Here is a 16,515-nt window from a genome sequence, read left to right as displayed (position 1 = left end):
CTATTAGGAAATACTACGGTGAAAAGACTACTTTATCCTTGGTAAATCCGGATTAGACTTTCCTCAGTCCAACAAACCAACTTCCGCAAGGCATATCTCCCTCATACGACATCGAAAATGCAAAAACTCAGCATCGTTGGAAAGATCTTCCCAAGGGCTTTCGAATTATATAAAGAACTCACACTGACTCATCTTGATCTGGGAGTTATGGCCATTTTAAAATAATTCAAAACTCACTTTTACACTTGCAGAAATTTCCAAATTTCCCCACTTATTTCAAAAAATGATTATTCTTGATTTCTTAGATTATTATTAGTTATTTCAAGTTACGATATGTTACACATGTAAAATTGAATGTATAAGAAACCATCATATGGTGTTGTGTAGAAATATTCTTACTACTGTGTGAAAGAATCTATGAAAATAAACATGTGATTTTGTAAAGTTATGGCATGAAGACAACAATGCAGAAGTGTGGATTTGTTATTTGCAAGGTATCACCGTGCCCATCATACTTATCAAATAGATAGGTTTTGAATCCAAAGTGGGAGGTGGACATTTGGAAACATACACAAGTCTTTGAATGTGGCACTTTTGTGCCCTTCTAGCCCTTGCATACTTCTCATGTGTTATGCTTTTCATTTTTTTCAACATTTCCTCTTGCTCTAAGCCTTGAGTCGGCCTCTCAACATCAATAGGGGAGCCAAATTGCAGAGCTAGGCCCCGAATGCTATCCTAGGAATATAATACTGCTCTGGATGGATGGTGAATGTCCCTCTTGAGCTGCTCTCTGCGTCACAGTAGCCTGTGTGATCTGCAGTTAGTCCAACATCTCAGTGAATTGTTGGAAAAGAAACAGAACTTTCTAGCCAATTAATCTTGTCATAGACAAGGTACACAAGTTTGATGTTTGTTGTAACGAACTTTCAATGTTTGATGTTTGTTTAAAACTATCTTTGAAGAATGCCAGTGTCGATAACAAGAGTTCTGGTCATGATAGAACAACCACGATGGATGAAAGGTAAACGCACCAAGAATATTGTTTATGAAGAAGTATTAAGTGAGCTGCGCTTCATTACATTTCTGTACCCCGTAAAATCATAATACATAAAAGAAAAACTCACTGATATCTAGTTGAACTTTGATTGTCTTTGTAGGTTCAGGTGATATTCAATCATCTTGAACTCAACAAATAAGTTAGCAACAAATAACTTAGCTGGTGAAGATTCATATTTATCAATCACAAGTATATACCTCTAACTACAATAAGAGTAACCAACTTAAAATTTCACAAATATCGATCCAGAATAAATATGATTACCATTCAATAAAAAACAGATACTATCACAACATACAGTATAATACCAAATTTCAGAAACAAAATAGTATTGCAGCAACTGTACAAGCACATATGCTGCCACCAAACCAAATCAAACCAAACCATATCTAAACTGCAAAATCCCATTGTGTTTCTTGGATTCTCTCAGTTACTGCAGGGAAAAGGACTGGACGGGATAAGAGCATCAATAGCTCCAATACATATTCTCACTCCAAAATTTTATCATATTGATATGAGCATCGCACCTAATAAAACACCTTGCTGCAAGCAGGAATAAAGAGTACTGAGTTTATGCAGCAGGAACCTTTTTCCCATCTTCTATAAAGAATATTGCAGATTCTGGAACCTGAGAATCACAGAGAAAAATAGTTTCAGCAAACAACTAAAAGAAATTGTGTAAGATGAGGGAATATAATATTTTTATTTTTCTTAAAAATACCTAACCAACCAAGTAAATAATAAGAATTTCGCGAACAACTCCATGTCCATCTATGTTAAGTTTCACTGAAACAAGGTACTTCAGAAAGAAAGTACCACAGGCTCAGAAATAGAAATAGCCGGAAAGAGGAAATTACAGTTAGCCTCTTAATTATTTCTTCCCGATCTGGCTAACTCTTATCCAACACATGAGGCGACTCTGAGAGCAACTTACCAAGCATGTAAAGTTCTGAGGGCACTGAAGCAACGTTGACATAGATATGGACCAAATATCAAATACATAATAAATGTAAAATCTTAAATTAGACTCTTGAGGGGGGACACACAGAAATGTAAAATAAGTTTCAAAATTATTACTCATTATTTTTTTGATAGTAGCAACAAGAAAAAAGTTCACAAACTGTTTTAGATGAAAGGACAAATTCTAAAGCATGATTAGAAATTCAGAAATGTATATTTCGACTCTAGTAGATTGAATGCATTGACTGCATATTTGGAGGGATGCAATCTTTGTCAATTGCAGTTCCTTTCTTAGACTCATTCTGATGATTGTAATAATACAATATAAACAGCCATAATTTTCTATGATACTAGTAAATAGCCAGCTAAAACACACTTATAGACAAAAATGTAAAGATAATACAGATAATTAACATACATCGGGCCAGGTTTTTGTAATAAATTCCACAATGTCGTAAGCTATGTCTCCTTGAACGTCAATCTGCTCCTTCTCAGTTGGGCCCTAAAGGGTGAATGCAGGTCAGGCATACAACAAACTTATATCAGAGAAATCAAAAACTATAACTCAACGCACCTTCACCAAGGAAGCTCCAGTAGCAAACTTTTTACCAAGCTTTTTGGAAGCATCACTTAGTTTAACACCTTAAATGACAAAGAAATAAGCCAGACTAAGAACTGCAGCAACTTGTAAGTCGAAGAGGATCTAGAGAAAGACGAACAAAGATTATGCAACATAATACACAATAAACTGTAGGTAAATGCTCACCAAAGAGTTCGAGGCCTTTGATAGTTGTGATACTTTTCCTCTTATTCCGTGTCACCTTTTCAATAATAATTTCTTGCTTGTCCTACCAAATAATTCAACAACTTATAACCAATAGTAGATTAGTTCAGGACCTCTAGTCCTGTACACAATTAAAGGCTGATTGTAGGAAGTTGGAATATCGTAAATAACTTGTGGATATGTCACTCGCTGCTCTACAGTATTTGTACAGTGAACTATATCATACCAAATGATTTGCGGACATACTCACTTCTGAAATCGTACCTGAACTTATTAGCTGACAATTGCATTGCTTAAGTTAGTTGCCCAAACCAATTGAAGCATCAGAAATGAGAATTCTTTTAAGAAACCCATTTTATCCATTAAGATGCCCATATATATTTCAATCACCCAAAGAAAAAAGAAAAAAGGAAAAAGAAAAAGGAATATAGGAAGAAAAGAAATGCTCTACTGCCTCAAGATTCTATGTTTTTATGAGGGTTCCAGAACAGAATCCTTGGCAACCACTTTCATTTCAGGTCTCTGCCAGGTTTAATAATGATGGTTGAAAGAAGCAAATAATTAAAAAATGAAAAAGATTGATAAGTCAAACAATTATAACTCTCACATATTTGATACTAATGATTTTCATCCATGCAATGAAACACTAGCGTAAACCTATAAATATCGAACTGATTATGCAAATAGAAACAATAGTGTGCCTTTGGCAGTAGTTGAATACTAGTTCACAGGGAATTTTGAGGGTAAAAGTGATTCTAATAAGCATTATTGCTTCCTCTTAGTGTAGTACTTTAGTTAGTCCTTTTACAATTCCTTCCAACAAGAAGGTTGATCATGACCCTAACCTCCTGAGCAAGTTGTTCTTCTTAACATTGACAAGGAAAAAAACCTTTATAAAACACAATAGCTCCTGTCTTCAAGTATGTCAAGAAGGAAAAATAGCATCTGGGAAAATGACAAAATGAAGAATAAACACATCAACAAGAAGTCAACAACATACCCACATTTTTTGGAGTTTGGGGAGGGTGGTATGCATGTAGATCCTTACGTCTACAGGGTACAAAGGTTTTTTTCTGAAAGACCCTTGACTCAAGAAAAGCATAACAAAGCGGGTATGAAAAGGACTAGTGAAGAAGCCATGTTGAAAATAATGGAGAAAAGAACAGTAGCAATAGCAAATAATATGATAACCAAAGCAACGGAAACAAGTAATAGTAGGAGAGGAATAATAATAAATGCATCATCACAGTTCATGACGGGAAAGATTTAGCTTTTTATTAGCATCGTCCACATTCACAATCTGTTGGTCAAAGTATCGCCATAAGAAACTCAACAATAAAAATTTGTACATGGCTTGTATTATCATTGGGATGGGATAGAGTCATAGAAACCTTAAAAGAGACATTTGCATGCTTCAAGATAACAAGAGAAGTCTTTGAAAGTTCTTACTTTCTTTTTTATCTTTCCACCTGGAAGACGTTTGACTTCTTCTGGTTTAGATGTTGAAGAACCTGATACAACAAAAGGAAGAAAGAGGATAAGCACAAAATTCAATTTGAATTCAGAGGGCAGATTAAACGGGTTTTTTACAACTATTGACCCAGCTACAAAAAACCAATCCAGCATTAACTTGACATGATAACAAAATATTATGTCCAAAAGAGGTAGAGGTAGGTTGAACAAGTAATGTGGAGAGGTGATTAAACAAGACATGATGCACTTTCTGCTTAACGATTAGATAGGAGGTTGTGAAGGACACAGATTAGGGAAGGAGATTAGTAGATAGTAGTGTGTTTTCTTGCTATCCATCCATACTAGTAGTTGTAGTATTGCTCCAATAGTTTCTTGTTTTTCGATTTCTGTTGTTTCTTGTACTTCGATTATTGTATTATTTTGTTGTAGTTAGTGTTCAAATGCTTTGTTGTGCTGCTTCCGTTATTCACTTCCTGGACTGCTTTGGACTATTTTTTCTTAAGCTGAGGATCTATCGAAACAAGCTCTCTACCTCTAAGGTAAGGTTAAGTACAGCATATACTCTATCCTCCTCAGATCGGCAACCCCAACTTTGTGGAACTACAGTAGGTACTTGTTGATAATAGAATATTATGATGTTGAAAAACACTACAAGAATTAAGAAGTAAGCATCTCTTGGCAATAAAATGACTACTGAAAAGAGTCTTCCACCAAAATGATCTGGGAGTATCCAATAACATGAGGAGAAATATATGGATCACCATGGAGAACATAATATTAATAAAAGATTCAAGTTCTGAAGAGGAAAAAAAAATTAAATTTATAAAAACAGGGGCATCAAAAAAGAGATATGAGAACTCCAAAACTAAGGGAATACAACCAACCAATAACGACTCAATAGAATACCCTAACCAATTGTCAAACATAGACTACAACAACTATGGCTCAGTCCCAAATAAGTTAAGATCAACTATATAAATCTCCACTTCTTCATTTAACATCATGAACCATATAAATAAAATAGAAGGGCAAAATAAGTTAAATATATGAATAAATTATAATAGTAATAATATTGATGATAATATTAGAATTCTTCTAACAAGTCTAGAACCTCTTCTCAACTAGCATATAGTCATATATCTATATTGATATATGGATCTTTTTCTTTCATTGGGCCCTATTTTTAGGAAGGTTTATATTGATATTTGATACCAAGGATTTGTAGGTCTATCAAACAACTTCCTTCCATGTGATTTTAGGTCTACCCTGTCCCTTTTTAATACCTTCAGTTACCTTAGTTTCACACCTACAGACGGGTGCATTGATAGGTCGATGCAAAACATGTCCAAACATCTCAAGCAAACTTCTCACATTATATCCTTAATGCATGTTACTTGCGTCTTCTAGAATGTAGTCATTTATAATCTTACATAATATTGTATGACTACACATTCATTTTAGCATTTACATCTCTACAACACGCATCTTGTCAATATGGACTTTAGCATCCCAATGTTTAGTACTATGTAACTGTTATATGTTGGAGAAGAAATGAAATTGCGGTGGAATTAGAATTAGGGCTTTTGCGAGATTGCATCTAACGAAATTAATCAAACAACTTAGATTAAACGAGTTAGTTTGGCCATCTGGAAGTCGATTACTGTGCATAAATCCAAATCGGATCTCTTTCACTCTTCGGTGTTCTTAGGCCTATGCTCTCACTCTTTCCCAAAGTTCCATCATACGACACATAAGTTCAATGCCATGGTAGTTCACACAACTTTGACTATTTCCTTTTGTTCTTATAAATCGGAATTAGGCGCTCTTCCTCCACTCATCGAGTATCCTACCAATTCTAGATATATAACATTGAATATCCTAGTGAGTCATTCAACTCCGGCCTCTCCAAGACACTTCCAAACCTCTATACAAATACTACATTGACCACAAGATTTTCTTATCCTTACAACTTTCATGGTATAATCTACCTTTGTCGACCTAATTCTACAAATGTATCCAAAGTTAGTACCGCTCACATGTGTGAAGGTCTAAAATGAGATTCTCTTGGTTAGAGTTAAACAATTGACCAGAATAAAATTCTCCATCTCCCATTTTGAGAAACTACTTAAACAAAAAAAAATTGCAAGCAACTCCTGAAAGACCTTTCAAGCCTGAATTTACAGTTCCTCATGGCTTAATGTTGACAAGATATCTGCAACAACCTTATATGTCCTTGGTCTTTCTCAACTTTTTTTATAACTGTGATATCTAGGCCAACTTTCATGCACCTTGACTAATTCACCCAGGTTACCTACCACCTTCCTCCAACAATAGGCATCAAGTAACCCCGTCAACCAAGGCTAGGAGAGATGGAAGAGTCACCTAGTGTTTTTGGTCTCCAATGAGTTTTGAACTCGGGACCTTAGGATTCTCAACCACTTCATTGACCACTAGGCCACAACATTAGGGGCGGTATTTCTCAACTTTAAACAACACATTATATCTTCTCGCATTTATAGGCATAATTAAAACCCACTCATCCACCAAAATCTAACCCAGAATAACTTACCCACACTCTGGAAATTCTCCCACAAATCGATTTTTCTTTTCTTCCAGCAACAATTCTCCGGTGTCAGCTTAGCCTTCGTCGTCCTCATCTGCTTTGACTTGCATCTTGTTAGCACAAACAGCTTGTAAGTTGTTGCATTCATTAATTTCTTCTACTCGACCATGGTATCCGGCCCATGAACATAATTGTTGCTGCCTGTAAAGAACATGATGATCTTAATGATTGTAATAGGTGTTTGTTCCTGTGTTTCATAAGTTTAGTGTCATTACTCCATGCATACTGGGTTGTTCTTTAGGAATCTCTTTCTTTCGTGGTTTAACTTCTTGTTTTCTCCCAAGTAACCATCAAAGAAAATCCCTTATGCAGACCCGTGTTTCTTTTGAAACTTCCATTGAAAGCTTCGTTTCACACATCAACAAAACTAACATTCTATCAAAACAAATTATTTTTCTTTGTATTGAGGCTTTTTGGGTTGATCAATTTTCTTCTCTTCTTCAATTTGCACTAGCTTTGTATATGTAGTTTCTGATTGTTGTTGGGACATTGTGGAATACATTTTTGATAGTTTAAGACACTATCTTCTTCTACAAAATATTCTATCTTTGCTTCTTCTTGCTCAATTTCTACTGCCAATTCACGTCTTTCATGCTTTAGCTCCACCTGCTTGTTCCCTATTTCCTATGGATTCTTCTTGATTTTAGGTGTTTCGGGTTATAATTTGGGTTAGGGCGGGTTAGAATATGGGTAGATGGGTAGGTTTTAATTTGTCAGTAAAATTTAAATTAATTTTGAATAGCTTGTTTAGATGATGCCATGATGCCACATGTCCTGTTTGTTATAAGGGTATACACAACCCAAAAGATTGACAGTAAGGATATGAATAACCTTAAAGTATAACGGATGATATTGACATACCATTTATGATAGTTTGGTGGTAGATTTTCCCTTTTATGTATTTTAATAAGACCAATGTCTAGCAAGCTCGTGTGCACTTCCAATGTTCCACCATTACTTGTATCCTCCTACTAGCACATGCACCACGTAACTTTATCCAAGGCTACGACACATGAAAAGAAATCATCTAATTGTTGTCTTTATTGGGTTGCCACAAGTCTCATTCTTGCTTCATCAAGCATAATTTGTTACTTCTCCCACCCCTTTCCTTTTTTTATGACAAGGGAAACCCAAAGTCGCTACCCTTTGGGTGCGCACAGAGTAAAACCCTGTTCTATGCAATAGCTTGCCAACCACAGGTAACCCACAATAGGCAAGTCTGGCGCAACGAGCTCGAACCAGAAGGCAAACCCCTTACTTACGCTTGCAAAGGGTTCCGAACTTGAGACCTCCAACATGGACCTCTCACCCCTTTCCTTGTTAGCATCTCAAAATCACTCAATCTGGAGAAGCATCCGAACAAGATACACGTAAGCGGACTAAAATCACTTCATTAAATTATATATCCATATTACATGGAGTTTCCCATATATATGACTAGTCTATAAACAATAATTAACCCTCGAGAAAATGGAGTTTGCTAAACACAATAGCAAATGGGCTTTCACTTTCAGAGAATAACCGAGCATAAACTAAATTGATTCTCTTTCACTCTAATTGAGTTCTTAAGTCTACGTTATCACTATTTTCAAGAGTTCCATAGCAATAACATTGAGTTCATTGCCATAGTAGTTCACATGACTTTTACGATCTCCTTCGTTCTTATTAAGCAAAATCAGGGTGCTCTTTCTCCACTCATTGGGCCTCCTACCGGTTCTTAGTATAGCACTAAATAGCTTGATGAATCATTTTACTCTGACTTTTCCAAGACATTTCCAATATCTCTAGACAGATACTAGTTGGAGTTTAAACTACAAGCTATTATAATCCTCATATTTCTCATGGAACCCTTTACCTCTATCGGCCTATTTGTACAAGTGCAACCAAAGTTTCTATCATTCACAAATATGTGAAGATCTAAAACATATTCTCTTGGTTATAGTTGCTTAATTGATCCAAATACTCTCCATCTCTTATTGATCACGTAATATCCTATCAACATTTCTTGATGACCAATCGGCAAAAAATCTCATAAATAAAGAAGTATAACTAATCTCTTCATGCTTGCTCCAAGGTTGAAGTACCATTCGTACAACAAAAATTCCCTTCTTTAAATCAGAAAATATTCTACAAGCAACCAGTGGCGAAGCCAAGATTTTCAATTAAGGGTGTCCAAGTGCTAAAGTGAAACTAATTTTCTTTAAAATGGAAAAAAAATTGCTACTAGTGAGATTTGAACACACGAAGACTTTAAAATTGTGTCTTTAATCTTTCAAGGCACCTAAAACAACTAGGCTACATCATATTATTGTGTTAAGGGTGTCCAAAATATGTTACTTAGCCACTTTTTTTTGAGAAGGTACTTAACCACTTTGTTTACTATTTTACTAATATATACAGTATAATATTCCGACAAAGGGTGTAACACAAGGATGGCTACGCCACTGCAAGCAACCCCAAAAAGATCTTTCAAGCATGAATGTACAATTTGTCAAATCTTGATGCTGATAGGATTTCTACAACAACCATATAAAATTAATGTCCTTGGTGTTTCTCAAATTCAAAGAGTATATATCTTTTCTAGCATATATAGTCATCACCTAGGTCAACTTTTATATCTTGAATTAGATAAGGGACTTAAAAGGTTGAACTGAACTTCAGACTGAAATCCACTCTACACAATCAAGTATCAGGCCGTTGTATATACAGAACAACATAATTTTGAAATCACAATGCCTGGCAAGCTCATGCACACTTACACTGTTCGTATCCTCCTACTAGCATAGGCACCGCGTAACTTTGTGCAAGGCTTCAACACATGAAAAGAAAATCATCTAACTTAGTTGTCTCTATTGGAGTTCCAACAATAGTCTCATTCCCGCTTCATCACCATTAGATATTACTTCTTCCACCCTTTTCCTTGTTAGCATATAAGAACCATTGTCCCAGGAGAAGCAAATTAAACTAGAAAAATGACAACTAAATTATATATCTGTATTACACAGAATTTGCCAGGCATATGACTTGGGGGTCATTTGCTATGAAGAATAATACCAGACCTGGAATAAAATTATGGTGTCACTTAATTTGTTATTTGATTGGCAAGTCTGGATAACTTATCTCGAGATTATTAATTAGTATCAAGATAAGTTATCCCTCCCCTTGAGTGGTATAGTAATCTCGGGATAACTTATCCCGAAATAAAGTAAGTATAGTAATCCCATAATAACTTATCCTGAGAAAAAATAGGTAAATGACAAAGATATCCATTTAAACCCTTTTTATTCCTCACTTTTCACATTCATGGAGCAATACAAATTATTTTGAATACAACAAAGTGCAAGCCAAACACTCAATAAAAAATAATTTCAGCATAACTTATCACAGCATAACTAATCCAGCATATCTAATCTCATCCTAACTTGTAAACAAATTAAACGGCTCTTTAGTCTACAATCAGCAATTCACCCTTGAAATTGGTAATTATTGAAACGAACAGAAAACGGGCTCTCACCTTCAGAGATTGAAGTTGACTGAAGCTTATCAGAGACTTTATCTGTTTCTGTTCCATTTGATTCTGCAAAAACAGACAAATAACAAAATCTCAAGGATAAGGAATTCAGACCCTATTTATAAAAATTTTAAAAAAAATCATAAATAGGGCATTCTTAGGGTTAAACCTTTGAGGAATTCCGGGTAGAGATCGGGTGCATTTTGAATCAGCCAGGGTTTGCATTTCTCAAAGTCGGGTCCGAATTCACAATATTCTGCTGGTGACCCGCAGACTCCACAGTATAGTACCTGAACTGGTTGGGGCTTCTCCGCCATTTGTGAATAGCTCAACTTGAGTTGAGCAGCTATCCAAGAAGATTCTCAGGCTAAGCAAACGACGGCGTTCAGAACGTCTTCCGTTCACTTGTTAAAGTAAATTATGGGAAGAATTGAAGAAATAGAATCGTGAGGCCTTTTTAACAAAATTCGAAAACGCTGAAGAGAAAGAATCTAATTAAGTAGGTGTCAAACCATTCGAGCCGTCAAAATGGGCTAAGGCTATTTGATTGGTCTAGCCTAACTCGAGATTTAATTAGATTGACTTATGATTTTTGGAGTTTATTTTTTAAAAAAAAATTTAGTGCTGTTATGTAGGGCTTGAAAATATTCGATCCATGGATCAATAAAAATTAATTAATAAATATAATATAAAATTAAAATTTAAAATGAAAGCGAGTTCAAATACAAAACAATTAGGTTAATATTTCGATTTAGATATTTATACTTTTACTTGAAAAAAAACTTAATAAATATTATAAAGATAATTTTATTTGGAGATTTGATTAAAATATAGTAAAATTAACATCATGTAATATTGTTTTTGTTAATTTTTATTATAATATTTATAATTTATAATTTAATTTAATAATTATAAAAATAATATAATTTTTAAAAAAAATGGGCTGACCCGACAAGCTTGTAGCCTACGTATTTGTGGGTTGGATCAACCATTTTCTGGCCCACACCAAAAATGGGTTAGTCCAGCTTGACCCATAAAATGTTGAAGTCTGTATGGGTTATCCGAATGTGGTGGGTTAGCCCATATTGACAGTTCTACATATGATTGCATTGAAATTGGAGATATCGAAATAGCGAAAAGGCATAGATTTCCCTCATTTTATATCGAAAAGTCAGTTAAAAACACTCAAACTATCATGACGACTTATTACAAGCGAATTTATTTTAAACTGAATCTTTTTACCTCTAAAACTGACGTGTCAAACTAAATAAAAATAAAAATAAATCATGCGCGTCAGATAATTATTAAAAGAAGTTTAAAAAATCAAAATTCTCCTTATAACCCCCCCCCCCCTTCACATCTCTTCTTCTTCATACCCCACCCTTCTCATCTTTCACACCCAAATAAGCTTAAATGAGTCAGTAACAAGAAACAATGTAATAACAAGTTACTTTAAAAACACAATTCTTTTACCTAAAAACATCCCAACAATAAATCAAAATAATATTAGGTGACTTAAGATTTGTAGGTTTTGATTTGTGTTTGTTCATGTCATTGGAGGGTAAAAGTTTGGGGGTTCTCATTCATGAAGCTATGTGAGACTTTTTAGTAAACTAGATGAGTGATCAATTGAAAAGGGGAAGAAAAATATTTTCTTATTTTTTTTTTATCTTTTAAGACACCTTTATGAAGAACATAAAAAAAGTAAAAGATGTATCCAAATCTAAAGTAATATTTGCAATTGAACTCTCGATTTTCATGGTCAATCAATGGAAGAAATTGAAGAAGTCCTCTTGAGGTTCATTTTGGAACGAAAGAAGTTCTTTCACCATACGAATCAACTTCAAATTTCAGAAAGTTTTCTTGGCGGCCATTGTACTTCTTTGCAATTATGCTATGTAGAAGATATAGTTATTACAGAATTTCACCAATTAATTAGAAAATAATTAATGTAGAATATATCTAGCAAAAGAAGAGGTTAATCAATAAAGAAAAAAATAAAAGAATATAAAAAATTATAAGTTCTGACATGGCGCTGACGTATCGTTGATGCGGCAGCGAGTGTAATACACCACATAATGTGAGAGTGGTGTTACACCTCGTAGGGTGGTCTAAAATATACTTTAAAATAGTAAATGTGTGTAATGGGTCATCATAATAGTTTAATTGTGTAACTGACTTTTCAGGATAAGCTAAAAGGAAAATTTCCCTATTGAAATACATTAAAATAAAAAATTGGAGTGGGTTTGACTTCTTTAATCTCAATAATTTTAATATTTTTATAAATGATGATAATAAATTGAAATAAAAAAGAGTAGAGACCGAGAAAAACAAGATAATAGTAGTAACTTTTCTTTATTATTGAAATGTTTTACTTGTTGTTGTTCATCTTTGATATTACAAAGAAGTGATATATATAGGCTAAAAAATTTGGGCATAAAGTTACTTGGCCACTAAGTTTGCTTGGACACAAAGTTACTTGGCACGAAATTTACTTGGGCACAAAGTATATTGTGTAGACATCCATTTTACAACACTCCCCCTTGAATTTTCATGTAAATATAAATTTAGTGAAACAAAAAAAAATAGTTCAGCAATGCACATTGTTTGTTACCTCATTAAAAACATTTACTAGAAAAAACCACCGAGATGAAACTTGGTTACGCTATGTTTGGATCATTGTTATCTATTGTATTGTATTGTATCGTTACTATACCTACAATATTTTGATTGTTACTTAAAAGGTATTGTATTGTATTATTAAATTTCTTTTGTTACATAACAATGAAAACCCGCATTTTATGGAACAACCATTTTGGTGTGTTCCCATTGTTATTAATTTCTTTTTCCAATTATATCTTTACATAATATTTCAAAATACTATTTTACCCTAAACCTTAATTTTTTAAATCTAGTCAAACCTTCTACCCTAGAATAATTAAGGGTAGTAAATTTATAAATTACAATACAGTATGGTACAATCTAATCAAATAATTAAAATATTATTAAACAATAACAAACAAAACAATCTAGACAAACATTGTATCTATCATACAATAAAGTACAATACAATACAATACATTATGAAACAATGAATAATAATGATCCAAACAAAGTGTTAAGAAAAAAAAAGTGCAATGCGTATTTACTCCCCTTGAAGAAAACATAACTTAATATCTTGAAGATGACATATTCTGATCTTGTAACTCATTTTCTCCAAGGTTAGAATTGGCAATTTCTTGGTGAAAATGAATTGTTGAACATTTGTTTCATCCTTGTTATGAAGATCATGAGTAGGAAATAGAATTTCGATTAAATATTTGTGGTTAGTCTCCTTTGATGCATCATCCTCTTAGTTGAGCACATTCAAAATTGTCTTTATATAATGTTGTTGGAATCTCTATTCAAAGAAAGACCACATATTTTCTGGATATGTTTATAGATCTCATCCAAATATATTTTAATGATTACTCAATTTGTGAGTCAGTATAGACAATTGCTCATTTGAATTTTTAGTAGCAATAACTAAGCACTAAAGATACATTCATTTGTATAACAAACAAATTGACTGTCTTGTGAAATAATTTAATATGATAGTATTCCAACATGAAAGTAGATAACTTTCTTCAGGTCAAACTTCATGTAACGATTCAATAATGGATGTGATGACATTCGTCTTATCTCACCAAGACAAGTCAGCCTAAAACTAAAGTATTACAATAAAATGCAAAAAGTCTATAATAAACTCAAAAATACACCCAAAATCTAGTTGTCACGTGTACAAGCCTCTAAAGTATTATAATTGAATCAAAAGAAAATATAAATCTCATATGACATTGTTTCTAAAATTAAACAAGATCATAGGAGTAAGAAGATCTGCTGAGATGACAAATAGCTACCTCACAATTCTCCAAGAAGCTTCGGAAAAAAAGAAAGTATATCATAAAGGTCCGGACTAGTAACCTACAAAAAGAAATTGTAGAAGTAAGGGATGAGTACCAAACCACACGGTACTCAACAAGTAAACCTCTTAACACAAGTTAAGGGAACAAAATCCGAATACTCCTACCGCACCAACCGAACCTTCACAACTACAACCAGCCCAACCTGACAATTTATAGTTTCATAACACACAACTCAACACAACACTTTAACATTTTTATATCTTCAACAACAACACTTAAATAAATTACATATTCTCAACAACAACACTTTAACAAATTATATATCCTCAACAACAAACTCAGTATTCATCAATCAAAAGTTCCACAAAGAGACATTCAGAAGGTCCACAACACGCAAGATCAAGTTCACATACGATAAAAATGTACAATGTAATGAAATACAATGTCAAGTATAGTGATGCATGTCTGACCTAGTGATATACACCCGTTGTCTCTCAGTCTGGGACACATGAGGGACAAATCTGTCCATGTATCCATCATGGTGTGCGATACGACCCTCGATAATAGTAATCATCGTGCCGCGATACATCCCTCGAAATATAATATCCACCGCGATGCGCGATACGTCCCTCAAAATGATACATGCTCTTTAATTTCTCATTCTTTCTCAATTCACATAACACTTGTAACAATCATGTCTCAGAATAATGCAAATAACATGTTTACACAAATAATGAGGAGATGACCATTTTCATAGAATTGCAATAACCAATCATAATACAACATCAACAATGATTCAACAAACCTTTCAAACCATTCTCACATCATACACAAGCAATTTATCACATTGCCTTTTATTACCCTTTTTTATCATTATAATTATTCAACCTGGACAGGTCAAACATCACCAATTCCCATTACTCCAAAACATATACCACAAGGAAATTCAGGAATTCCTACGCATAATAAAGATTTAGAAATTCACTTGCCTCAAATAATTAATGATCACTTAGAGACTTGAGCCTTCCCATTTCGTTGAGCTTCCAAAATAATGAATCTATTCAAATAAGTAATCACAAGAAATTTCAAAACTAATAATAACCATATTACTATAGGTTTAGCCTAGATCCAAAAAACTTACACAAACTTAAAATCAAATTCATAAATTTTGATGTCAATTATCATGTCAACCCTCAGATTTTCAAACTTCAACTCTAGAGTTAAGTTTCCATTCTCTAATACCATTAATTTAATGGTATTAATATAATATGATACATCCAAAAAAACTCAAATAGTAACAAATTATACCAAATATTGCGCCGATGGACTAAATCCATCAAAACAAATTCATTTATACATTATCCTAATGATTGCCTCAATCATTAGCCATAACTACACCATAGCAATCATTCAAAAATCCTAATTCCCTAAGTAACAAAAACATTAGTGCAGGTATATCAAATTATATATTAAAATCCTTCCAACTTCTCACCCTTCTATTCTAGTCAATGATTGACTCATAATGATAAATCATTGGCCCACCATCATGCATTGACATTATCACACTCTATTAGCCTTTATTTCCAAAAGAAATTCGTGAAAATATTTAACCAACCTGTAACAACTAACTTTAGTTTTCCACTTATTATTTTTATAACAAAGCATTATTCTTATACAGAGTAGTCAACGTATGCTTGTAAAAAAATTGAAGGTCGATGAGAATTTTCTTACCTGCACCTTTCATTCCATTTTTGCTCTCGTGTTCACGCCGTAGGTTAGGTTATATTTTCCTCTGCTTTACTTTTATTTTTTCTAGATTAATTATGTAAAAAAGTGATAAAATCTAATAACTTATTTTAACATATATGAGCCCAATATTATAGAATCTTAATTAAATTTTAGATTTGGCCCACTATTAATAATTTAATTAATTATTTTAAAGGAATACCCATCAATTAAATAATCGTAGTTAAATAAATAGTTTAAAATTTTCAAATCAACTTCACCAACTAATCAAAAATAACTAGGGGAACCTATTGAGAGGGGTAATTAGTAATTTTATAAAAATTTAAAAAATGACTTGTCAGGTCATTACATTATCCACCATTAAAGGTCATGTTTGTCCTCGAACATAAGGAAAAAAATCGATGTTAACAATAGTCTAAGGTATGACTGATCAGTCAGTGTTCGTCCCTCTAAGTG

General features: G+C 33.4%; 1 protein-coding gene across 1 annotated transcript; it reads right to left on the bottom strand.

Moving 5' to 3' along the window:
- Positions 1-1,286: 1,286 nt before the first annotated feature.
- Positions 1,287-12,795, bottom strand: LOC101268202 (translation machinery-associated protein 22-like). The gene is made up of 7 exons (XM_004243707.5): positions 10,578-12,795; positions 10,412-10,474; positions 4,251-4,312; positions 2,784-2,865; positions 2,592-2,659; positions 2,436-2,519; positions 1,287-1,685 (listed from the first exon to the last, which is right to left on the bottom strand). Exons 1-7 carry the CDS (start codon positions 10,723-10,725, stop codon positions 1,629-1,631), a joined length of 564 nt encoding a protein of 187 aa, XP_004243755.1. The 5' UTR covers positions 10,726-12,795; the 3' UTR covers positions 1,287-1,628.
- Between the last annotated feature and the right edge of the window lie 3,720 nt (positions 12,796-16,515).

This window comes from Solanum lycopersicum, chromosome 7 (assembly GCF_036512215.1).
Source record: "Solanum lycopersicum chromosome 7, SLM_r2.1".
Lineage (NCBI taxonomy): Eukaryota > Viridiplantae > Streptophyta > Magnoliopsida > Solanales > Solanaceae > Solanum > Solanum lycopersicum.
This window is presented reverse-complemented; position numbering and strand designations above follow the sequence as displayed.

What these genes read in the sequence shown, in the direction of transcription:
- LOC101268202 (XM_004243707.5), bottom strand. Translation starts at nt 10,725, where the DNA reads ATGGCGGAGAAGCCCCAACCAGTTCAGGTACTATACTGTGGAGTCTGC. An exon ending in GTCAACTTCAATCTCTGAAG is followed by an intron (nt 4,313 to 10,411) that starts GTGAGAGCCCGT and finishes TTGTTGTATCAG; the next exon opens with GTTCTTCAACATCTAAACCA. An exon ending in GTGGAAAGATAAAAAAGAAA is followed by an intron (nt 2,866 to 4,250) that starts GTAAGAACTTTC and finishes ATTATTTGGTAG; the next exon opens with GACAAGCAAGAAATTATTAT.